Source organism: Euprymna scolopes, chromosome 25 (genome assembly GCF_053919585.1).
Source record: "Euprymna scolopes isolate OS-2025 chromosome 25, ASM5391958v1, whole genome shotgun sequence".
In the NCBI taxonomy this organism is placed as follows: domain Eukaryota; kingdom Metazoa; phylum Mollusca; class Cephalopoda; order Sepiida; family Sepiolidae; genus Euprymna; species Euprymna scolopes.
In genome coordinates this window covers 108,269,985-108,296,169 of record NC_136506.1, presented here as the reverse complement: position 1 = coordinate 108,296,169, position 26,185 = coordinate 108,269,985, and the positions used below count along the sequence as shown (strand labels likewise).

Below are 26,185 nucleotides of genomic sequence, written 5' to 3'. Positions count from 1 at the left end.
GTCAGACTTTATCCTCCTGTGTGTCGCCATGTTTGTTGATACATGTGAGAAATCTTCGTCGTAAAATGAAACCGTGTTATTAATTACTTGTAATTACCACAGTTTACAAATATAAAGGTTCGTGACTTTTGCTTTATTTATTAAATGTTCATTCTGCAGAAATATTTATAAAAAATCTTTAAATGATTATTTTATTTTTAAGATTGCGAACACTCAGGTGCGAGACGTGAAAGAATGAATTCCACATAACTCGACATCAAGGAATTCTTTTCTTGGAATGCATTTTTATGGTGTTCCCCTTGAAAATTAGTAAACAAATTATTTGTTTAATCATTATCTTATGTTTTTAAAGGTAATTTTTTTTATGTACTTTTAACTAAAATCTTTGTAAGTTCAAATCTTGTGAAATAATTTTCCGAGAATGGATTATTAGATTTCGAAGAATTACGAAACCGATTACGTTCGATAAATCTTGGAATATTATTTATGGTATATTTTTCTCTTTTCTTCATCACTTTAATATTTGTCCTTTCTTTCTTTTACAAACCATTTTGGAAATAGAAGTTCGATGAATCATCCTTATCGATAATTGTATTATTTTATGAAACACCAGTTTATTTACAAATTATCAAAATAAAGCCCTTACCTCAATAAATTATTATTTTTTTTTTTTTAAGCAATTCTTTAAAATAGGGTCCTAATATATATATATGTGTGTGTGTGTGCACGCGCGTAATAAAGAGAGATATCTGTAGACTTTGAAATGCATTTCTTTGCACGTAGACAATTCATATTATTCAGAAATACAGTAATCGCAGAGAATTATTAAGATGGATAAAGGATTAACTGATTCGGCGTTGCTCGGGTAGGGGTTTGAAAGTAAATGATTTAAAATACATAATCATGACATTTCTGAATTTTAGAGTTGAGTATTGGTTATTCGTATTATTTGGATTCGTCAAAGGACTACTGTTCTCATAAAACACCTTGGTTCGGTTCAGATTCTGTAGAAGCACTAGATTTTAGTAAATCAACAGGAGACCAGAAACGGGAAAGAAAAAAGATCTTAGCCCTAAAATAGATGTTTCTTTAAACAATTATGAAAGGCGAATTTGGTTCACATTTGTACGAGCTGGAATTTCACGAAGGAAATGTTGACCCAAGGCCAGTTTTGTACTTACGCCCGCCTATGTTCGATAACTCTAAAAGGGACACCTTTCCTTCGTTACACCGTCGTTAATTTTATTTCATTTTTTAAAACCTTTTTCTTATTTTATTATATATATTTCTTGGGAGGGGGGAGGGTACCACTTGTTATGGAGTCAGTCCCGGAAATTGCCGAAGCAGTTTACGATATAAAAATCATTTTATTATATAGGTATGTTTTTACGACCTGCCCCAGCGTAGTATAACCCCCCCCCCCGCCAACTTCCCCATGTTAAGATCGGCTTTCGGAATAACCCCCCCCCCCAACTTCCCCATGTTAAGAACTGTTTTCGGAATAAACCCGCCTCCCCCAACCTCCCCATGTTAAGTACAGCTTTCGAGGTTGGGGTGTTTATTCCGAACGCCGTTCTTAACATGGGGAGGCTGCATGTGTTTATGCTATTGCTGGGGCAGGTCATAAAAAAAAAAAATTTAACTCATCTCTTGTCCCTTTTGGTTTGTCTTATTTGAATTGAACGGTTTCTGTTGTTAAAACCACACAGATTTATTTACTTATAAAACTCCTTGGGATATGTTGCAGAAAAGCCAACAAATGAAAAAAGTGCCCCCACCCCAAAAAAAAATACAATGAATAAATGTTACCATGATTTTTAATATCATAAGCAACACTTGAATGAATGGTTTATTTTCCACTACACTGTAATCACGTGATTAAAATTTTGGGAGACAAAAGGACCAGGAGAACCCTTTTTTATTATTAAATTGTTAAGTGGGAGCACAGAATAGTTACAAAACACTCTCCTCCTTCTTATGCTGAGAATGGCTTTAAAAATAAAAAAATAAAAAGTGTATAAGTACCAAAACAGTGCGACATAAGCTGGTAGACTTTCTGGAAAACAAAGGAGCCTTCAACAAAGGACAACATGAATTTTGACAGGGCCGCTCTTACTTGTCACAGCTACTATCTCACTATAAGAACATCCTACATGATATTCAAGATGGAGATAACATCAATGTAATCTATATAGATTTCGCAAAAACTTTTGACAAAGTAAACATCAGTATACTTCTGCATAAAATTCACTAATTTGAAATGTGTGGAAAACTCAGGACATGGATGTACAGCTTTCTCTCAGACAAGACACAAAAAGTGACCATTCGAGGGAGCTTATCAGAGGCAAGTAAGGTCATCAGCGGCTACCACAACGCTCAGTATTAGGTCCTCTATTGTTTCTTATATTCTATTTGTTACTGACATAGATAGAAACCTGGAAAATGCCATAGCAATATCTTTCACTGATGACACACGAATCATGAAAAAAACCTCCACACCACATGACTCAAAGCTTTTACAAGAATAGCTCAACAAAATTATAAAATGGGCTAATGACAACAATATTACTCTAAACGGTAAAAAATTTGAACTACTCCAATACGGTAATAAAGACTATCTCAAGAAAACATCTGGATACTGGTGTGGCTAACAAGAAATCACATCAGAGGAAGTAGTGAAGGGTCTAGGGGTTTATATGAGCAAAGATTCCACCTTCACACAACATATTGATCACACCACAGCATTTGTAAGACAACAGAATGGATACTGAGAACCTTCAGGAGTAGGAACAGTGGATGCCTGCTCACATTATGGAAATCCCTTGTCTTCACAAGGTTAGAATACTACTGTCAGCTGTTGTCTCCACAAAAAGTAACAGATATCAGCAAAATAGAAGCACCCCAGAAAACATTCACCAGCAAAATATAGAGTAAACCAAATGAATTACTGGGAGAGGCTGAAGGAGCTGCAACTGTATTCATTACAACGTTGAAGAGAATGATATATTATCATCTATATATGAAAAATCTTGGAAGGAAGGGTTCCAAACACAACAATAAGAAGAAATAACTCACAGCGGGGAGGGAGGCTGTGCTATATAAAAACCACACCTGGGACTACACAGGACCAAGTCCCTCATCCACGACAGCTTCACCTACAGTGGCACAAGAACATTCAACTGTACTCCAGCTGCAATAAGAAACACACTTTCAAGAAACATCTGGAAACTTGACTGGCAAAGATACCTGACCAGCCACCAACACCAGGCTACCCTAGTCCCAACCTCAATCATCTAGTTGACTGGACCTCTGTAGGAAGTGAGCAGCCTGGGTGCAGTGGAGCGCCAACTCAGCTGTGTCAATAACTGACGGAATAACCCAAACAAGCAAACATTTTTGTGTGTTGTTTTTTTCCCCACCAGAAGTTTTATTTTTTGTTACACAAACTATCTTTTGAACTTTTTCCCGTCTTTATGACTGTGAGTCTTTATTTTTTTCATTAGTGCACAGAAGAAACTATATTTAAATTTTTTTCCTTGTTTGCTTTTCTTTTCTTTTTAAATTATTCAATGCATTTGTGATGATTTCTTTGCACAGAAAAGGCTAATGATTTTTGTTTATTTATATTTTTTTACATTAATGAAAGGAACTTTTTAGGGGGCGGATGTGATGGAGGAATAATGTGAAAACTCAGAAGACATCTCTTAAAGAAACTAGACAGGTGTGAAGTGTTTACGATCACTATTCCCATACAGTTTTTGTTATGGGCAAACGTATGTGTTCAGGGTTCATTTGGGTATTCTTTCTGGCGCTGCAAAATTTAATGGATAAAGCATCCAAAACATTCCATTGAAGAGTTGCAAAAGTTCCCCCCCCCCGCTCCAAAATACCAGCAAAAGATATCCAAAAATTAAAAATAAAGAGTTGCAAAAGTAATAAGGTAAAAAATTGGTCTTTCTAATAGATTCCAAAGTCAGTATTTATTTATATATAAAATGTGGCACAAAAATAAAAAGCGAGCTGTAAGGAAAAATTGGTCAATTCTGATTTTAGCTGACTCAAACTAATTTAGTCACTGACCAGCCCACCATTCACTTTCTATTCACCAAAGCAAAATCATACAATAAGTATCTTATTTAAAACGCATATATAAATATGTACACAATAAAAGGTGGAAGTAATAAAAAAAATTTATGCAGGAAAAAAAGAAAAAGAATATTTACAATAAGCAAAAGAAACTCCCATCTACATGATGTAGCAAATAAATAGATTTACCAATAACGCTTTTCCTTTATCCATAAAAGGAATTTCAAAGTATTTGACATTCGTGATAAAAAGAGCATTTGCCTCAAGGCAACCTGTGTGCCTCTCCCCCTCATCCACATGCACACTTTCCGAAGGCAGAAAGACTTAGTGTCTTTCTAGAAGGTAACGTTTTCCACAATGTTTACACATTCGATCCAGGTAATATTACCATAGCATATGTTAACAAATCTCAACACTTGACATGCCCAGACTACCATCAAAATGCTGCTGATAACGGATCTCACAACAAACCATTGGAAATCAATTCCAGCAACAGAATAAGCTCATCAAAAAAATGCTGATTTATAAAAATTTGCTTTATACAGCTGCACCCATGTTGCCTGGAAAATTTGAAAAATTCAAGAAACTAATGCTCCCACCATTGAACCACAAAATATTTTAGTTGAACTAAACTTTTGTATAAGCAATATCACCTGAAGAGGTCTCTAGTTACTTGTAACTGACTGACGGAAACATGCTCATGAATGTGTAGCGACATATTAATGCTTATGTAAAACAAATAAAAAGTATATGTTACCCTACTTCGGTATTGAGCACTCTTGCATTAACCTCATTAAAACTTCATTGGTTGCTTTACCTGAGGACTGGTTACTTTTGTGGAAAGTAACCATTTATTAAGTCGCCTAATGAAGACTTCTGGTTTTAACTGACCATTTGTCCATAACATTAGCTAGTCCAATGTTACGACTATGTAAATTTGTTTATATTAATAAAAATATATCTCGCTCTTCTTTTATTGAGCACTTAATAACCTTGTTGAATTCATTAGTTATCACTCTTGAATACCTTTTAATATATATATATATATATATAATATTTGTTTATAAAAATATGCACTCATAAAACAAATTAATGTGTGAAAATATAAAGCATTTTAAGCATGAAATGACTGGATTTGGTATTAAATAACTTGAAAAGGATTGATACGTCATAAACCAATTAACTAACAATATCAAAAGTACGTTAGTATTAAATAAATCAAATAATTTTTAATTTCTAATAACTTCATAAATGTTTGTCTGAAGCCTTTCTTTTTATTTTCTTGATTGGTTTTAATCACCATCTCATTTATTTATGCCTTTTTTCCACTACAACCTCCTGTTTCTCACATTAATAATGGTAGACATTGTATAAAGGATAACCTCTGTTCTGTGGCTATCAGCCCATAATTAGATTTGGATGATGATAGAGTTTGCAAGGAAGTTTTTTTTTTTTTTTTTTTTTTTACATGGGGGTCACCACTTATCAAGGTCCAAAGACCACTCGGGATAAGGGTTATTGCGTGTATAGTAATCAATGAGATAGTATTGTAGTGATCATTAGTATTAGGGGTTTTGATAGAGTGTCTTATTTAAGGGGGGGTTTGTCAGGAGTTTGTTTATGTTGGACTTGAAGATGTCCAAGTTGTAGTCAGGTAGGAAACAGGCAAGCGGCAGAGAGTTCCACTGGCGTGCAGTTCTAAGAAAGAAGCTTTGCTCATGGAATCTATGTTTGGATTTAGGCACAGATAAAGAGTGGGGAAAATTATTGACAGTAGTTTCAGCCAGACGGGTGTTTTTCGTGAAAAATTGGCGAGGGGGAGACGAGAGATTGGAGCTCAGACGAGCACCTGCGATGGAAATAATGATAAAACAAAGATAGGCTCGCAACGTCTCTCCTGTGGGAGAGAGGTTGCAGGGAAGAGAAAAGGGCATCCCCCACTAAACCACGAAGTCTGTTTTGTATTCTGTTAAGGCAGGATAGGCTGTTTTTAGCAGCTCCTGCCCAGATGTGGCAGCAGTACTCCATCCTTGGACGTACTTGGCTTTTATACAGATAGAGAATTGCATCAGTAGTGAGATATCTTCTGGAACGGTAGAAGGATTCCACCATTTTCCCAGCATCCCTGGCAACAGATTTGATGTACGTGTTCCATTTCAGGTCAGGAGTAAAGGTCAAACCCAGAAGCTTGATAAAACATGGGGCCTCCCCAAGACGAGAGCCATCCATTTCAATTGATGCCAGATGAAGATCAGAGCATTGATGATGTAAAGATAGAAGCTTGGTTTTGGATGAATTAAAAGTAATCAGCCACCTCTTCCCTCATCGTACCACGTGCTCAAGATCAGAGGAGAGAGAATTAGAGAGAACTTTGTCATTTACGGCCTTTGATGTGTTGCCATAGATGGTCGTGTCATCAGCATAGATGTCAACGAATGATTTAAGGATGTGTTTTGGGAGATCATTGATGTAGATCAGGAAGAGAGTTGGGCCCAGTATGGATCCCTGAGGGACTCCAGCATTAATACTGTGGGCCTCTGATTTCTGCCAATCAACCACTACTCTTATGAACCTATCAGAGAAAAATGATTTAATGATTGAGAAAACATTTCCAGTAATACCGTAGCTGGAAATCTTGTGAAGTAGGCCCTTATGCCATACCTTATCGAAGGCCTTCGATATGTTGAGCAATTGCCCTGGAAAGGAAACCTTTGTCAAGAGATTCACTAATCCTATGTGATATAACCGTTAGCACATCTGCTGTAGATCTTGCAGAGCGGAAACCAAATTGCATGTCACTAAGAAGGTTGTTTCTGTTGAGGTGGTTGACTACTTCTTTATTTAACATGGATTCCAACAACTTACTCATGACACACAGGAGACTTATTGGTCTGTACTGAGAGGGAGATGACTTTTCACCTGAATTCTTAAATACAGGGCATACTGATGAGGTTTTCCAGGGTGTTGGAAAGCACTTCTCCTTAAGGCAATGCTTAAACAGTTTTGTAAGTATGGAGGCAAGTTCTGGTTGGAGCTTTTTCAGCACTATAACTGGAATGCTGTCAGGGCCAGTTGCTTTACTGGAATCAAGGTTCTTGATTAGCTTGGCGACCTCACGCACAGATATTTGTATGTTGCATAGAGTGTTGTCTGTTATAGGAGGAAATACAGGGAGTTGATGGTCATTGTCGCATAGGGTAGAATTAGCTGCAAAGTTCTTTGCAAATAGTTTGGCCTTGTCTGGTGCTGACGAGATAACCTCAGGTCCATTGATGATAGTTGGGATAGAATGCACGCTTCTGTTCAAGATCCTGTTTGCTATTTGCCAGAAGTGGTGGGAACCAAGCCGCTGCTCAGCTACTTCGGATTTAACAGACTGAGCATATAGCTCTCTTGCATTTTTTATTACTCTTTTACAGTGGTTGCTGGCAGTTCTGAAAGCAGCTTTAATCTCAGTACATCTATTACGTTGGTAGCTATGGAAAAAGTGATTTCTGTGCGCGATGGCAGTAGCACATTCAGGGGAGAACCATGGCTGGCTGTTAGGTTTTTGTTGGAATTTTTTGGATGGTATGAATCGATTTATGCCTACAATTAACCATTCGGTCAGGTCTGATACTATAGAGGACACATCCTTTTTAAACATGGAATGTAGAGGTAGGTCAGATATGAATGTACGGAAGCTATCCCAGTCAGCCATAGAGTATCGATACACAGTACGGTGGAGAGGTATGTCTGAAGACTTATTACATTTCATTTTTATCTTAACTGTTACAACGGAGTGGTCAGAGGATCCCAGAGGAGATAGAACGGAACATGAACACAGCTCAGGGGATGTTGTGAGGAAAAGGTCTAGAAGGCTTGCATATTGACCGGGTGTATCAGGCACACTGGTGGGTTCATGAACAATCTGGGTGAGGTCATAGGCAATGGCAAAGTCATGACAGAACCTCCCCTCATCATCTGTCTTATTTGAGTGAGTCAACCATTCCACGTTATGGACATTGAAGTCACCGCAAATGTGAATGTTAGCCAAGGGATGAGCAGACACGATGTGGTCAATTTTCTCAGATATGCTCTTAAAGATAGTAACCCCACTGTTGTGGGGGTGATAGAGAGCAAATATAAATGCAGTGGTGTAAGCTAGTGTAACCCGGAAGCACATGTGAGGTAAATTAGGGTCTTCTCTGGAGATCCCTACCACATGGAAAGCCATCTTTGATGTAGGCACATGTTCCATGCCCATGGCGATCTTGGGGGTCAGATTTAGATGTTAACTTTAATTATGAATTCGTCTAGAGAAGTGGTTGGCCCTATGCCAGTTTCACTTGTAAAAAATATGTCCGGTTTCGTCTCCTGTAATTGGGTTTCAACCGCTGGAAGGTTGGAATGTAGACCCCTGATGTTGGAGAAGGAGAGCTGGTAGTAGGCGTTGGAGGTTTATTCGTGTTTTTTTGGAGATTTGTCATGATTGTTGAGGTTTTGGGGTTTGTGGAGCAGGTCGGTAGACTTGGTTGGAGCAGGACAGAGAGGGAAAATAAGTGAGAAAAAAGACAAGAAAATTTTTTTTTTTTTTTTTTGTGGTACATGATAAGGTAAAGCCGTAACAATTACCCACTAGTATGGCATTGAGAGGCCCTACCAGAAACTAATCTATGGTCCAGAATCCATTCACCAAATGGCAATACAGCACCTGCTGATAGGACAGCCTCCTTAGTGGTTAATCCAAGGTTCGGATCCCTGACTATCAGGCAGGTAACGTCAGCCCAGATGAAACATTTACCTCCAGCACCCTTACTAGTGACATGACCACAAGGATAGACATAGAAACGGAAATTTTCCGATATCTCAGGCTACTCTTTACAAAGTACTACTGACCTAGAAAGCAGCTTTTTCTTCCCCCTTTGTCAGAAAAATCACTCATTGGAAATGAGGACTGAAAGACAAAAAAAAAAGGAAGTATCACTATCCTATCATGTACTGCACCTAATATTCCCAAATCGTCACTCATCTAATATTGATCAGCCTCGATGTTGCTTAACTGCAGGTATCTAATAAAAATAAAACTTTCTATATGATTAGACTGTATTGATTTTAATGCACAGATTTAATTCTAATTAAATTAGAAACAGATTACAAAGCAAATCAAGTTAAGGGGAAATAACTCTACTTTCGATTCCCTTTCTTAGATTTTAATTTTAATCAACACAAAAGAAACACATTTTATATTTTTTCTTGATATTTATTGGTTTATTGGCTTCTATTCTTCTAGAAGCAGAATATATATATATATATATATATATATATAATGCTGCCCCCACCCACCTTCTTTCTTTTTCCCATTAAAGCAACCTTTTGTGCCACATCCTTTTTACAATTCTATTATCTGGATTATTGTTATTTTCGTAGTTTTTCTCACAATGTTTTGGCTGCTGTAACTTCTGACCTTCATATTCGTCTTGTCAAACTTGGAGAATATGTACAGAATTTCAAATAACTTTTCTATTAAATTCTACAGGAGTAGCTTGTTCTTGTTCCATTAGCCATGTTTGGATACAAATCTTTGTATCACATCTTCTGAGGATTGAACCTTAGACTTTCACTTAGAATTACTTAACATTTTGATCCATTGCACTAGATGAGAACGTTAGTCCAAATAATACAAATTATCAATCATCATCTCAAAAATTCCAAAACTTAATCTGATCTCCATATTTAAAATTGTGGTTCGGCAATTAACTTGGAAGTGTGGCTTCCAAAAATCAACTTCCAGTTGTTGCTCCCACCTATTATATAGTTAATATTATTTATTTATTTTATTATTTTATTTTTTTTTCAGATGTAGTGTCCCAATCTCTCACAGCAACCAATACGGTTCTCCCACTCATTTTCTTTTTTTTTTTCTTTTTTTTTTAAATTACATTTTCATCCCAAATAAGGCACAGTGCCACTTTGGTGTAGGAGGCCTACTATCAGGGACATAAGTTACTATGTAGGGTGTTGAGCATACTATTACACTTGAACTTCTGCATGTTAGTACAGTTGAGGAAGCAAAAATTACAGGCAGGTTGAGAAATGATACCTAGTTTGTATGCAAAAAAGTGTAAGACATTGTTGATGGATGGAAACTCAGATATAAAGAGTATTTGCAGAACAAAGTTATTAAGGTTGTTTAGAAATTTTCTTACCTTGGTGATACATTGAGGCAAGAGAGGGAACTGCTGCTAGTGTGATTATGATAGCTACAAGTAGATGGAGTAAGTTCAGGGAACTTCTGCTGTTACTAACCAGCAGAGCGTTACTATTATTAACCAAGGAAAGTTTATCGGGTATGTGTATGCAGTGTGATATATGGTAGTGAAACCTAGCTAGTGAGGGTAGAAGGTATCAGTTGCATGAAGAGAAATAGTATTAGAATAACATAATGGATGTGTAACATGAATCTTAAAAACAGGCTTAAATCTGATGAACTCCAGAGGAGATTAAATTTGGACAGTATGGGGAAGTGTATGCAGAACAAAAGACTTTGTTGATATAATCATCTTGTAAGAATGGATGAGTTCCTTTTAAAAAAAATTTATGTAAAAATGAATCACTACTTAATAAGGCCCATAAGCCATTTGAGAATAAAGGTTTATGTGTCTGTTTAGAAGGATAATGAAACAACAATGTGAAGATTGATAGACTATGAGGATGCCTCAACAAGAATTTGCTAACATTAGACTTGAAAGGGATCATGCTATAGTCAGCAGGGAAGCAGCCCAATAATATTATGTTACATGTGCAGATAGTTCTTAGAAAGAAACTTTGCTAATGGAACTTCTGTTTACTTGTAGGTACAGGGAGAAAGGAAAATTATTTACAGTTGTTGTAGCTAGATGAGTTATCATTGAGCGATTTGTGTCTTTCAATCTATTACACTTTACTCCAGGTGACTCAGATTTCAACTTGTGTTCACATAACTTCCATGGTTCTCCTTTTATTCACAACCATCTTGAAATTAATTCTGCTACCACAGTGGGCTACAGATTAGGTCTCCTCAATATCAAAATTTACTGAAGATTCTGGCCAGAGAATGGTTTACAAATCCCCTTCTCCCCACCTTCACTTTGAGATACCTTACTCTCTTTGCTCATTGATCAGCTTCACATACTAGGAGAAACCCCTTTCAAAAGTTTTCTCCTAGTGATTTAATGTAGGACTGTCAGTGTGTTAGATAGTGGGAAGTTTATATATTATCTGTATATTCATGTACATATATATGCGTGTATATATCTTGGTTATATTATATGCGTGTATATATCTTGGTTATATGTGTGTATATATCTTGGTTATATTATATGCGTGTATATATCTTGGTTATATGTGTGTATATATCTTGGTTATATTATATGCGTGTATATATCTTGGTTATATGTGTGTATATATCTTGGTTATATTATATGCGTGTATATATATCTTGGTTATATTATATGCGTGTATATATATATCTTGGTTATATTATCTGCGTGTATATATATCTTGGTTATATTATATGCGTGTATATATATCTTGGTTATATTATATGCGTGTATATACATCTTGGTTACATTATATGCGTGTATATACATCTTGGTTACATTATATGCGTGTATATACATCTTGGTTACATTATATGCGTGTATATACATCTTGGTTATATTATATGTGTTTATATACATCTTGGTTATATTATATGCGTGTATATACATCTTGGTTATATTATATGCGTGTATATACATCTTTGTTACATTATATGCGTGTATATACATATCGTGTGTCATCTAGTGGATTTGTCTGGTGTGTGTATTTAACATTTATGCAACAGTTCTAATGCGAAATGATTGATGTAGACGTATCAAAACAGTTGTAGACAAAATAGTTTGTTTCAACAGTTGTAGACAAACACAACAAATACCTGGTTTATATACAAAACATCTATTTTCTTGATTCCGGCTGGCATCTTCAGAGATTACAACTTCTTTACTTCTTGACTGTCTTGAGATGCCGCTCCCCATCTCATGAGAGAAACCAACTCCCCCTTGAGTCGTCCGTTTTCCCTGGTGTTCAGCAGACGACTTATTAAAATCTACTCAAATCTGCATATCATCATGTGTCCAGAACCCCAATGATGACGTAAGCCTAAATCTAGTTATTTCATTTACATAAACTAAAATTCTTGTAGAATTTTGTTTATCTTTATTTTCCAAGTTAACATTCCTTTGTAGCACTTTATTATTTCAGCTGTCACTCACATTTTCCATCTAATTGTTTTTATTTTTCTAATCATAATAATCGATCCAGTGACTCTGCTGTCACTCAGATTTTGTTGTAACTTGCACCATAGTTGTAAAATTGATGATAAAAATAACACATGTTAATAATGTTGTATGCTGGCTTTTGTTGTGAAGTTCTCTTTTATACTGAATATCTGATCACTTTGAGACTGTTTTACCTTTTATCATTTAACTTTGACTTTCTAAAACTTATTTGAATATGAATTTTATATAATTTAGGTAGTCTCCCAAACTTCATCTCGCACACCCAAACTAGTTTTTTCACCCAATAGAGTATTTCTGAACAGTGAACAAAACAAGAACTTTAACATTTTTAGTCGAGACGTATTGTCTGCATAAATGTTTAAAAGAAAAAAATCTGGTATTATATCAGTGATCTCATTTTTTTTGTTTTTGTTTTTATTTTGTTGCCCCATTTTGGTGCATATGTGAAAAATTCCAAAAGCAAATAAAATCGCATAGAAAGTAAATCTAATGTTATTTTGGATACCTAAGATAAAAAAAATCCTCCAGATCACATGTTCCAAACTGAAAGTATTAAAGACAATGTAATTATTGAAATATTGTTCGAGTGACATCTCACACAATTTATGCAAAACGGAAAATGCTTTAAATCGGAAACCACTTGGAGATGCTCAAATTTTCAGGATTTCTTAGTTTTTATGACGTCCACCTGTGGTGCAATTTGCAACAAAATCGGAGGATATAGGTTTCAAAATTCTAAATTTCTGGATAATTAGAATAATATACAAATATGACATCTGATCACAGAGGTGGTAGCTGAAATGTGTCCAGGGAACCTCAGTTGCCATCAGAGATCCACTAACAGCTGCCAGTCTTCAGTACTTTCTACTTATTTCAATTCTTGCTTTCAAATGATCTTACTCTGTTGTATTAATATCAATCAGTTCACAAGATTTGATTGGGGGGGGGGGAGACCGACCACATAAATATTTCCTTTGTTACATAGACTTTCAGGAGTCAAAATTTCTATATGTATGTCTCAAGATCGTTTTTATGTAAAATCTTGCAAAGGCAGCCATGTTTTTCTTTCAACTGTTCCGCTGCATTCCTCCCTGATCATATGATCACTTGAGTGTTAGAAAGGTGGGAAGAAAACTTAGCAGTATAGTGGAAAGAGAATATATTGACCTGATTGATGAATGTAAAGACCAAGGTTGCAAGGTTCAGCAATACACACTAAAAAATTGAATTTGCTTAAAATATCTCAGTAATGGTATACATAGAAAGAGCTTGATGATCTAAAAAAGAATATTTTTAAATCTGACCAAAAATAGGCAAGTTACGACTATTTTTGTGCCTCCCACGTTTGGATATTTGACTCTCAATTTCAGACTATATGCGTTTTGTCACATTTTTTACACTATCTTTTCATTAAAAATGCTATATCTTCATTAAAACACAAGATAAAATCATGAAATTTGTCATAAGTGTACTTTTGTGCAAAGATTCCGAATTTGACACTGAAAATCTCCAGAAGTTAATGATTTCCAAGTAATCTGCAGTAAATGCTCACAAATATGTTGCGATATCATGAAAATTCCATGTATCCATTAAAAAAAAAGAAGAGAGAAGTAAAAGTTGAATTGTAATGCATTTTATGTACAAGAAACTAGGAATATTAGAAATGGATATATTGCAAAATTTCTTTGGTATTATTGTAGCAAGGTTGTAAAATATACTTAAATATATTTTAATTGATGCTGATTTTATATTTATTATTACAAAGCCAATAAATATTATATTGTACTTATTGTATATAGTAGTGATTTCAAAAGTTAAAATAAAAAATGATGGGTGCTATCAGCTAGAATCGAAACCAAAACATATAGTGTGCCAGCCACGTCTTCTACCGATGTAGTTATCAAGAGATTGGTAAGAAAAATTTAATATTAAATGACTTGAAAAATTGAATTTGAGCATGCACAGAAAGAAGTAAAAATGTTGGCAAGTTGAAATGAAAGGTTTGCATTTTGTCATGTTTTTTCTAATTGTGTTCCAAATTTCATGATGGAATTCCTCAGAGGGGATTGGTACCAAGCTTCTAAGCACCGCAAGGGTAAAAAAAAACCCAAATCTGACTTAAAATGTCTGTTTCATAACATTAACATTTTTATTGTTATTTTCTTAAAAACTCTTCAAATATATTACGTAGATTATTATTTATTAAAGCATGTGAAAGGATATTAATTTCTGAACAACATGATTGTATTTTGAGGACTTTACGTGTTTTGGTTTTTAAAATATGACTATTTTAATAGAACTACCTTCAAATCTTAAAATATCCAAAGCGTTTTTAGGATCGATGGGCATTACTAGTATTACTATATGCCGGATTTTGCACAAAAGTTTGTTGAACAAAAATTTATCAATCTGTTTCGGAAATGAATTTGCTACACTAACATTAAGATTAGAACTCTGGTCTACAATAAACTGTGGTAATATATTCTCATTGGATTTGGTTAAGAAGAGAGAATACTTGTTTACTGGAAAATCAGTTGTAGACAACAGCATCAAATGAGCACCTATTGAAGGAACTCCTCCATTTCAAGTAGCACTTAAGGAAATATGGTCCAAAAGTGAAGTAGTTCCTTCTGAAAATGCTCAATAATTTATCTGATGCTGGAAATGTTTGCTGTTCAGTCGTAATAAGTGTATAATTTCTTTTTATGCCTTCTTCATTGTTATTATCTCTGTTTAAATAGCCTTGCCGTCATCTCTGTATAGAACCTTGTTGTCATCTCTGTGTAAATAGCCTTGCCATCATCTCTCTGTGTAAATAGCCTTGCCATCATTTCTTTGTGTAAACAGCCTTGCCGTCATCTCTCTGTGTAAATATCCTTGCCATCATCTCTGTGTAAATATCCTTGCCATCATCTCTCTCTGTAAATATCCTTGCCATCATCTCTCTGTGTAAATAGCCTTGCCGTCATCTCTTTGTGTAAATAGCCTTGCTGTCATCTCTTTGTGTAAATAACCTTGCCGTCATCTCTCTGTGTAAATAGCCTTGCTGTCATCTCTTTGTGTAAATAGCCTTGCCATCATCTTTCTGTGTAAATATCCTTGCCATCATCTCTCTGTGTAAATAGCCTTGCCGTCATCTCTGTGTATATAGCCTTGCTGTGTGTATTGTTACTGTCTATGTTAACTATTAGATATTAACTCTGTGGAAATTTCTGCAGTCATGTCTCAGAAATTCTTTAGATTTTTTATTATAATGAGTGCAGATATAGCCTTGTCCAGAACTTTGTCGTATCTGTCTAAATACTCAAGAGTTGCAATACAGCTGGCATTCTCTATGCATATGTCAAATGTCAATAATATTTTTATGATGTTTAGTATTCAAATGGATGAAAGAGCATTTATATCTGAATCGATGCCATTTTCCTTCTTATTCATTTTAATCTCAATAATGCTAAACTGAAAATGAGCTTGATAGTCTTATTTTATGAGAATGAAATAACTGATAAAGTTCATATGTTAACCGAAATGTCAATCTATAGAAGACAACAGAATGCAAGTAAATACTTTTTGCTGCAAAGAATGATAAAATTTAAATAAAAACAGCTGCTACCTGCCTTGTGCTTGCTCTTTTAATATTGTATAGAAAACCATTATTTAGGAAAACATTTTTTTCAATTGAACAGGAAACGTTTTCCGGTTCCACTGTCTGAATTATTTGAAAATATTGAAATTGGGAACATGTATCATAGCTGAACGTCTAAGTAGCTTATATTTGTACGTATATATATATATATATATATATATATATATATATATATATATATATATATAATAATTTATTGAGTTTATATAAAAATGTATAATTTTGAAATATATATTCCTTATATTATAAGTTATAATATGTTCCAAATTGTTACAAATAATAAGCTTAATGAAGATATATTTCCAGCTTCTGGTTAGTTACATTTCAATAATCAATAGACAAAATTGGTCCACGATCATTATTTTTGTTTATTTTTATTGTTATAAAGAAATTAAAATAACTTTTATCCTTGAATGGTCTTTGGGCCTTGTTAAGTAGTGATACATTAGTATTAAAAATTTGTTTACAAAATAAAATACACAATTTACTATACTTTCTAATAATACATAAAATTTGAATTTTCAACAAGTCAGACAATTCTTAAAAAATTATCAAGTTTTTCAACAACACATATTTATTAACTAAAATAAAATTTTAAAAAATAGGTATTTCTTGAATAAACAACATTCTCAAGATGAAAAGTTAATTTTGTAACCCCATCTGGCCATAGGAATTTTTGATCACTGCATTCCTTTTCTGAGGTGATTGAGTGTTCTCAACTCGACTCTGGCTACTTTTGATGTCAATAGAAGAATACAGTGTAGTCTCTCCCTAATATATTGTTAGGGGTTCAATAAAGCCACAATTTGCTTATACATGGAGTATTGTTCTTGCATTTGGGTTTGTGCATCTACCACTAGTATCTCAGGTCCAAAAAAGAATCTCAAATCTAATAGGTCGTGCACTATCGACCAAGCTATCACTGCAATGTCATTTTATAAGTATTTAATGAAATGTGTTTGGATGAACCTATAGCACTTGTGCCCCCTCGATGTACATTCTCTTGATTAATCCAATAAGCAACAAAATCCCACCCCTTTACTGTTGAGGTCCCTTGATGCCGGAAAGCCTTCTACTCTAATAATTTCTTTCCTTGGCCTGCTAAAGTTTTGAATTCTCTCCTGCTTTCCTGTCTGTACCAACCTGCAGAAGTTTAAATGTAATGTGAACAAATATCTTCCAGCTCAACTCTCTTCAGTCTCATGTTAAATATAATCCCAAATAGTAGCCCTTTACATTCGAAATGGTAACATGCCTCGTTTTGAATAGCAATACACATGAAAAAATTGAAATAGCTTGAAATATTTCAATATTGGTATGCATAGAAAGAGCTTGATGAGCTAAGAAAGAATCTTTTTAAATTTTTAAAATCTGATTAAAATTAAGGAAGTTATGGCTATTTTTGTGCCTCACACGTTTGGATATTTTTCCCTCTTTAAGACCATATGCGTTTCGTCACATTTTTTACACTACTTTTTCAGTAAAAATGTCATATCTTTGTTAAAACACAAGACTAAAAAATGAAATTTACCATATAAGTGTATTTTTGTACAAGGAATCAGAATATGCAACTGAAAATCTCCCAAAGTTTATGGTTTCCAAATAATCTGCAGTAAATGTGCATAAATATGCAGCAATTCCTTAAAAATGCCATGTATCCATAAACAGAAAAGAAGTTGGAGAACTCAAAGTTGAATTGTAATGTGCTTTATGTACAAAAAACTTAAATCTAAACATAAGACTATTTAAAAATGAATATATTGCAATATTTCTTTGGTATTATTGTAGATTAACACCTTCTGTTTAACCCCACTCAACTCCTTCTGACCACCCCTCCAAAATGTGATTCTACCTTTTTAGGAAATTATGTATAAAATGCCATGAAAAACTTTCATGAAAGATAAACAAATTATTTTAGAATTGAATGTAAAATAATTTCCTATTACAGGTCATTCTAGCATTTTAGGGCAGTTAACTGTTTTTTTCTATGGGAAAATATGCATGCTTTTTTTTTTTTTTTTTAAGATGATTATGTGTAGTTTTAAGAGGGTTTCTATGCAATGAGAATACGGGGAGGGTTGCCATTCGGACTTTGAATTAATTGTAGGGCTAAGGAAAATTATGTGTGAACATACTGAAAACTTGACAGAGACAATATTAGAGGGGGGAGCGGTTAGTTTCACAAAAATTTAATGTAAAATAATTCATCATTTCCTGGCCGTTCTAGCATTTTAGGACAGTTAACCAATTTATTTTTATGTGTATTTTTCTTTAAGGAAGGATCTATTTTTTGTTTGTTTGTTTTAGATGCTTGTATGTGGCTTACAGAGGTATTTTGTTGGGGGGGGGGCTTGCCACTCGAACTTAGTGTTATTGTTAGGGTTAAAGAGTGTTTTAGGAGGAGACTTGCCACACATAATTTGTATTAGAGGTGAAGTTAAGAGAGCTTTTTTTCAAAAAGAGCGTTCAAAAATTTGTTGATTTCTATTTTCGAGGTTGAAGGTGTTAATTCCATAGGCCGTTTATACTACGCTGGAGCAGGTTGTAAAAATATCTTTCGCTTAATAAGTAGAAAAAAAATAACGAAATAAAAAGCTTCCTAATTGTAGTTTGATGTGTTTTCTAACTGCTTTTAAAATTTCAAGAATATTGATATAGATTTTGAGGGTTTGTATTACTATACACATAGATTCGAAAAAGTTGTCAAAAAAACAAATATATAACAAATAAATGTTATCAAAAGCAAGTTACTTTTCTATCTAACTGGATAATTTTTTAGTGTTTTTATTTAATGTAACATGTTTATTCAGCTTGAAAACAGTGTTTACCGATGTTTTGGAAAATTTAAAATGGCGCCCGACTCTCTTGAAACGGTAAGTTTGGGGAAAAGAGTTAAAAATAAAAAAGTAGACAAAATACTGCTAGAAACTCGCTCAATATATGTTACCGTGACATAGGCTGACATATATTCGGTGAGTTTTTAACAGTATTTTGTATAGTTTTTTTTTATTTTTAACTCCTTTTCTCAAACTTACCGTGTCAAAGAGAGTCGGGTCGGGCGCCATTTTTAATTTTCCACGGTAAACACTGTGTTTTTTTCGAGCTGAATAAACATGTTACATTGAATAAAAACACAAAAAATATATCCAGTTCGGTAGAAAAGTAACTTATCTTGCCTTTGATAACATTTATTTGTTATATATTTGTTTTTTGACAACTTTTTCGAATCTATGTATAAACGAGATTTTGATACTTATTTTGATTTTGAAAAAAAAACATTTGTGGCTGTTCGCAGTAAAACATTGTTTTAATTCGCTGTTCAAAACTAATTTAAAGAATAAAAGTGCATGCAAGCTATATATCTACAAAAGTTTTTGTTTTTTTAACCAGGTTTTTAAATTTGACGAGATTTGTGAGAAATTGCAACAGATTTATAATGCCGAATTGGTTAGGATTGTTGTTATTATATATTCTGAAAACCGAATAGTTCTAAACTAATGTTATTCTGATAACAAAATAGCTCTAATTAAACATAAGAACATTTATATTCATATTTTCATGTTTTTCTTAATTCGTTCTTGAATAAAAATTAAAGAACGCGTGTTTGTTTACAACTGTGCTATCGCTGATTCTACAGGCTGGAGCTGCTGCTGCTGCTGCTTAAACTTCATTTGACCAAATTCGATAAATAGAAACAATTTTTTTTTTCGGGTAGGTCCTTTTAAATTATCAATTACCGCGGTCCTACTCAACATAAAACAATACTTTTAATTGATAAAGATAGTAAAAAGATTGATTTACTTACTACTGGGTGTCCGAAGAATTTTTTTTTCAAAATGTTCAATACTCGTCATATTAAAGTCTTATTTTTAACACAACAAAAAAAGAAATGGTCAAAAATATTTCGGACACTTGACAGTATTAAGATTAACACCTCTTCTAATTGGTTCCCAAATTTCATGACGAAATTCTTCATACAATCACGGTACGGACCTTTAGAAAACAGGGGGGGTCACTACAAAACCTTACCGAAAACGCCATTTTATGACGTTCACATTTTTATCACTTTATTTGCTTAAAACTCTTAAAATATATAATGTACATTCATATTTATTAATTCATTTGAAAGTATATTCATTTCCGAACAAAACAGTAGTAATTTGAAGACTTGAAGTGCTTTGGTTTAAAAAATATGGCTATTTTAGTAGAACTACCTTGAAATCTGTGATTATCCAAAGCGTTTTTTCGTCCGTGTGTATTACTATTTTGAATGAAAAAAAAGAAGAAAACAGCTGAGGAAGCTTCCCCTTGATTTTAGTCATTTGTTCACATTCCTGAATGAGATGCTGTTCATCACTAGTTGCCATTGTGATTTTTACTCGACTGACAATTTCCTATTTATCTGTGAGGGCAATGAACAAATATATTATTACCTTGATTTTAATAGGAACCTGTTTTAAAGGATTAAAAAAAATGTTGATATGCCCCCCCCTCCTCCTCCTCCCTTTAGGGGTATCGTCATAAGGGAATCTATCTCGTCACGTTTCACGGTCTAATATTTACTTGTACTTTATAGTGGCTTTCACCTGAGATAGGTTGAGCCAGCTCCAATAGTGTTAACCACATCGCACGTCAAAGTTGTCCATCCTCGTTGATCAGCATCGGAGTCAATGGCATGATCGAGCCATTCACAATTCTGGCATCATGAACCAAAAATGTGAAGATCGGACATGAGTTCTATGTTTGCCTTGACTGTTGTGAGCCATGTCTTGAGTTGACCACCTTGGTGCTCCCATCAGCCAATGGAGTCATTGAGCGCCACCCGTTTACGGAATTACACCTCACCAGGCTGGTATAGCACGTGACTGAATCTCTGCAGTCTTCTTTTGAGTAGAGTTTCTTCCAGGTCAAGAATGTTACTTCTAGCATGGATAGTCGAGTTGAGGATCTGGTCAGAGAGGCAAGTGCACAGGATATATTAGAGGCAGTAGTGATTGAAGACCTCTGGCTGATGAAGATCTTTTTTGTGCAATGGCCAGATCTCACATTCATAGAGAAGAATTGTTTTCAAACATGGCTTCATAGATTCGCAACTTTATGGATTGTTCTATCTCCTGACGAGACCAAAGTTGTTTTTTGAAGAAGGACAAAAGCAGCTCTAGCCAGATTGATATGAATGATAATTTTGTCTTTCGCTTGACTAATGACTGTAAAATTGGTGCGCGGGTGTTTGTTTGGGTCTAATAAGCTAGAAATAGTCAGCAGATACTGACTGCAATATAAAATGTTCCTTGGTAGAGTTCTTACTTGCAATTTGTTTTGCTTATTTCTAACTACGCTGTTTTTTTGGGGGGAGGGGGGGGTCCAAAACATTAATATTATAGTTTCAAAGTAATGTAACTTCATATTGATAAATAAAGTGTTACATCTTTTTTTTTAAGATGACATCTGCATGAAAATAATTCTAACCCAATCAAAGTATTTTCTAGAAACAATCCGGTTGAATTGTATTATTTATATTACTATTCTTACTTTAGATGTTATTCTCACAACATTTTGGCTGATGAAACATCCAACATTCTTCAAGTGCATCTTTTCAAACTCTGGAATTTATACAGAATTCCAAATTGAATCTTTTATTTATTTCAGAAATATAGATTTTCCTCATTCCATCAACCATGACTAGGTAGAAGCATTAACTAAATGTTATTTTAATCTCAGTTTGTATCGCGTATTGCACAAAAAAATTCCGAAAAGATGCAATTGAAAGACGGCCAGAGATTATATCAGCCAAAACGTTAAGAGAATAGTAGTCCAAATAATAAAAATTATCCATCAATCAAAAGACTGACTTTACTTTTATTATTAAATAAAAGATGTAATATTTAACACTGACTAATGTCCCAGCCAAGTGTAAATGTGTGATTCAAGTAGTTAAATCTAAAAAAGAAATTAAATTATTTTTTTTTCTTTTACAGGATGGCTGACCCCTTCAAAAATCCTGCCTCTGCCAGTAAAATCTGGAACCCAATCAACCCTTATGAACCAATCCTATGCAATAACGTACCAGTACCTCCTCCTTCTGCTAGCTCCCCCCTTGCGATGTTGGCTGAACAGGTGAGAAGGAAGCGATCTGAATCCTCGCGAAGTTCCTCCATCGCAGAGAAAACGGGTGTCGGCAGAGCGAAGAGCGGGGTTCAGCGATTTCCCTCTCACCCATCAATTGCAACCAATATTGAAATAGATGATTATGCACTTGATTTGTCTACTAAAAACACCAAACTGCAAAGGCCATCAAAAAGTGCTTCTGAACCTCCTAATTCTTCAGTTATTACAGAGGGCAATAGAATTATTGGACCTGCTTTTTCTCTTGCGAAACATTCTGATATTGATCAGTTTGACTTGTCTTTCAATGACAGCCATACAAAATCATATGCAGAAATAGAAAAATCATTTTCCCCTAAATCTGATGTGAAGACGAATTCTTCGCCGTTGCCTCTAAAATTTGATTTAATAAGGGCAAAATCTCCCATGTTGCCTCCAAGATTTGATGAGGTAACTGCAGAACCAAACCTGTTTCCACCAAGATTTGATAAGATATCAACAGAACCAAACGTGTTTCCTCCAAGATTTGATAACGTACCAGCAGAACAAAGTGTGTTTCCTCCAAGATTTGATAAGGTAGCAGCAGAACAAAGTCTCTTTCCTCCAAGATTCGATGAGGTAACATCAGAACAAAGTGTGTTTCCTCCAAGACTATGTGAGGTATCTGCGAAACCAAGCAAGTTGCCTCCACGATTTGATGAGGTATCTGCAAAACAAAACAAGTTGCCTCCAAAATTTGATGAGACAGATACAAAACAAATGCTACCTCCAAAATTTGATGAGATAGATGCAAAACAAAGCAAGTTGCTTTCAAAATTCGAAGATAGAGATGCAAAACAAATCCGGTTGCCTCCAAAATTCAGAGAGACAGATGCAAAACGAAGTCGGTTGCCTCCAAAATTTGATGAGACTGATGCAAAACAGACCAAGTTGCTTCTAAAATTTGATGCAAAACAAAGCCAGTTACCTCTAAAATTTGATGAGACAAATGCAAAACAAAGCCAGTTGCCTCTAAAATTTGATGAGACAAATGCAAAACAAAGCCAGTTGCCTCTAAAATTTGATGAGACAAATGCAAAACAAAGCCAGTTGCCTCTAAAATTTGATGAGACAAATGCAAAACAAAGCCAGTTGCCTCTAAAATTTGATGAGACAAATGCAAAACAAAGCCAGTCGCCTCTAAAATTTGATGAGACAAATGCTAAACAAAGCCAGTTGCCTCTAAAATTTGATGAGGAAAGTGCAAAACAAAGCCAGTTTCCTCTAAAATTTGATGAGACAAATGCAAAACAAAGCCAGTTGCCTCTAAAATTAGATGAGGAAAGTGCAAAACAAAGCCAGTTGCCTCTAAAATTTGATGAAGAGAGTGCAAAACAAAACCAGTTACCTCGAAAATTTGATGAGGGAAGTTCAAAACAAAAACAGTTGCCTCTAAAATTTGATGAGACAGGTGCAAAACAAAGTCAGTTGTCTGGAAAATTTGATGAGGGAAGTTCAAAACAAAGCCAATTGCCTCTAAAATTTGATGAGGGAAGTGCAAAACAAAGCCAATTGCCTCTAAAATTTGATGAGGAAGATGCAAAACAAAACCAGTTGCCTCTAAAATTTGATGAGGAAGATGCAAAACAAAGCCAGTTGCCTCTAAAATTTGATGAGGAAGATGCAAAACAAAGCCAGTTTACTCTAAAATTTGATGAGGAAGATGCAAAACAAAGCCAGTTGACTCTAAAATCTGATGAGGAAGATGCAAAACAAAACCAGTTTCCTCTAAAATTTGATGAGGAAGATGCAAAACAAAACCAGTTTCCTCTAAAATTTGATGAGGAAGATGCAAAACAAAACCAGTTGCCTCTAAAATTTGATGAGGCAGATGCAAAACAAAGCAATTTTACTGTAAATACTGATGAAGTATCTGCAAAATCAAGCCAGTTACCTTTAAAATTCAAAAAGATACCTGCAAAATCCAGAAAGTTGCCTTTAAAAAGAAAATTATCTACAAAATCTGATGAGGCATCTGTAAAATCCAGCAAGTTGCCTACAAAATTCCATAAGGTGTCTGCAAAATCTGATAAGATATCTGCAAAATCAAGCAAGTTTTCTTCAAAACGAAGCAACTTACCTTCTGAGTTTGATGAAAAATTTGCTAAATCAAGCCACTTGTCATCAGAATTTGATGAGGAATTTGCACAATCAAGCAACTTGCCTCCAGAATTTAATGACAAATCAGCAAAATCAAGCAACTTGCCTCCAGAATTTAATGAGGAATCAGCAAAATCAAGCAACTTACCTCCAGAATTTAATGAGGAATCAGCAAAATCAAGCAACTTGCCTCCAGAATTTAATGAGGAATCAGCAAAATCAAGCAATTTGCCTCCAGAATTTGCTGAAAATTCTACCTCATCTCTAAAATCTGATATTTTAATAGAAAAATCAACTATGCTACCTCTAAAATCTTCAGAAATTAAAAAAAAAACTCCCAAATTGCCTCGAAAGCCTTACAAAGTAAAAAAGAAAATTCCTTTGTCAGAAACAAAATTTATGGATTCAAAAAGCAAATTTCCTATGTCACCTCCAAAATCCAATGAGATAAAGAAAAAATCTCCATCACCAAAATATGAATTAAATAGAAAACCTTTTCTTACACCTCCAAAGTCTAATGAATTTAAAGGAAAATTGCCAACATCATCCCCAGTTTCTAGTCTTCGCAACTCTCCTTTGTACAAAAAGCAGAAAGTAATTCCCAAGTCTCCACTTGCAACTGCCAGAAGACTAAAATTAAATCCTGATCTCAGTCAAAGCACTCCAACCCCAAAACCCGAACCTCCGAAACCCAGTCCTCCAAAGACACCTCACATCGTAAATAACAAGCATACTGGTCGTACAGTTAAACGTATGCCAACAGGAGAACCACTTAAATGGTTAAAGCGCACACTTGCTCTTCCGCCACATAACAATAAAAAGAAATCTTACAAACTGATAAGGAAGTGCACGCCTTGTTGTATTGTGTTGACTAAATTACCTTTACAAGATGACCCCAAATCTCTAGACTTAATTTCATGTTCAAACCAGTTCTCAGAAATATTTGCCAACTGTACGCAAGTCTGTTGGAAGGAATATGGCAAAGTACATACTCCGTGGATAAATGCTCTTCACAAAAGAATGAAGCGGCTCTTTGCCGTTTTGCTTTGGGGACAAACACCAAAGTCTCCTTCCCTTCGAATGGAACCGCTTGTGAAACCTCCAAAACCACCAAAAAGTCAACCGAGAAGAGGTCCAAGCCTTGAAAGTGCTACACCTGGTAAACGGCGGTTTTTCTTGTTGGAATTGAAACGAAAAACTATTCTTATTCCTGTCATTGGCAACAAGATGGGAGAGCGGGCATTTGAATTGGATAACCCTAAAAATATTGGGATTCTTTATAACATCGCTGCATCATTACAAAAATCATCTTCGGAAGAAGACTGAAGAAAAAAAAATCATTGTCCTATAAATTCAACTTTATTTATTACACGTTTTATATATCACTCATCGAATAATAACTGGCAACCATTTATTTAATAAAAGTCATATGTATTAGTTATAGAAGGCCATGATGAACCATAAAATTGTACATATTTCTGGCTCCTCTGAACACTAACCCAGTCTAATAATATTAAACCAGCAGCAAGAATATCATGTCTGTATATTCTCCATCACGTTCCTATTTTTTTTCTTTAAAATCACTCGTTTTCTTCTATTTTTCTAACCCATTAACTAATGCCTGTTTAAGCATCACTTATTTTAATCTGTTTTATATTCTATACCTATGTACTTATTGTCACTGCTGGATTAGTATTGTTAAATTGTGCTGCATTAGCATAGCGCAGGGAGGGGGTGTTCTTTGATCCCTACAGATTGTCCATCATCCTCTTCAACAGAAACTGTTGTTTCTTTCTCTGTAGAGGTGACAGAATTAGTCGTCATAAAGCTGTTCCTTTTTTTCTTCTCTTTTTCTCCTTCTGGCTGAAATAACAGAAGCAAGGAAAAAGAACAATAAATAACTCCATTATTT

At 34.6% G+C, this 26,185-nt stretch overlaps 1 protein-coding gene across 1 annotated transcript; it reads left to right on the top strand.

The window, feature by feature from the left end:
* On the top strand, positions 1-26,185 carry LOC145247570 (uncharacterized). The gene is made up of 2 exons (XM_080109416.1): positions 1-117; positions 22,008-26,185. The coding sequence occupies exon 2, from the start codon at positions 22,009-22,011 to the stop codon at positions 25,597-25,599; it is 3,591 nt and encodes a 1,196-aa protein (XP_079965542.1). The 5' UTR covers positions 1-117; position 22,008; the 3' UTR covers positions 25,600-26,185.

What these genes read in the sequence shown, in the direction of transcription:
- LOC145247570 (XM_080109416.1), top strand. Translation starts at nt 22,009, where the DNA reads ATGGCTGACCCCTTCAAAAATCCTGCCTCTGCCAGTAAAATCTGGAAC.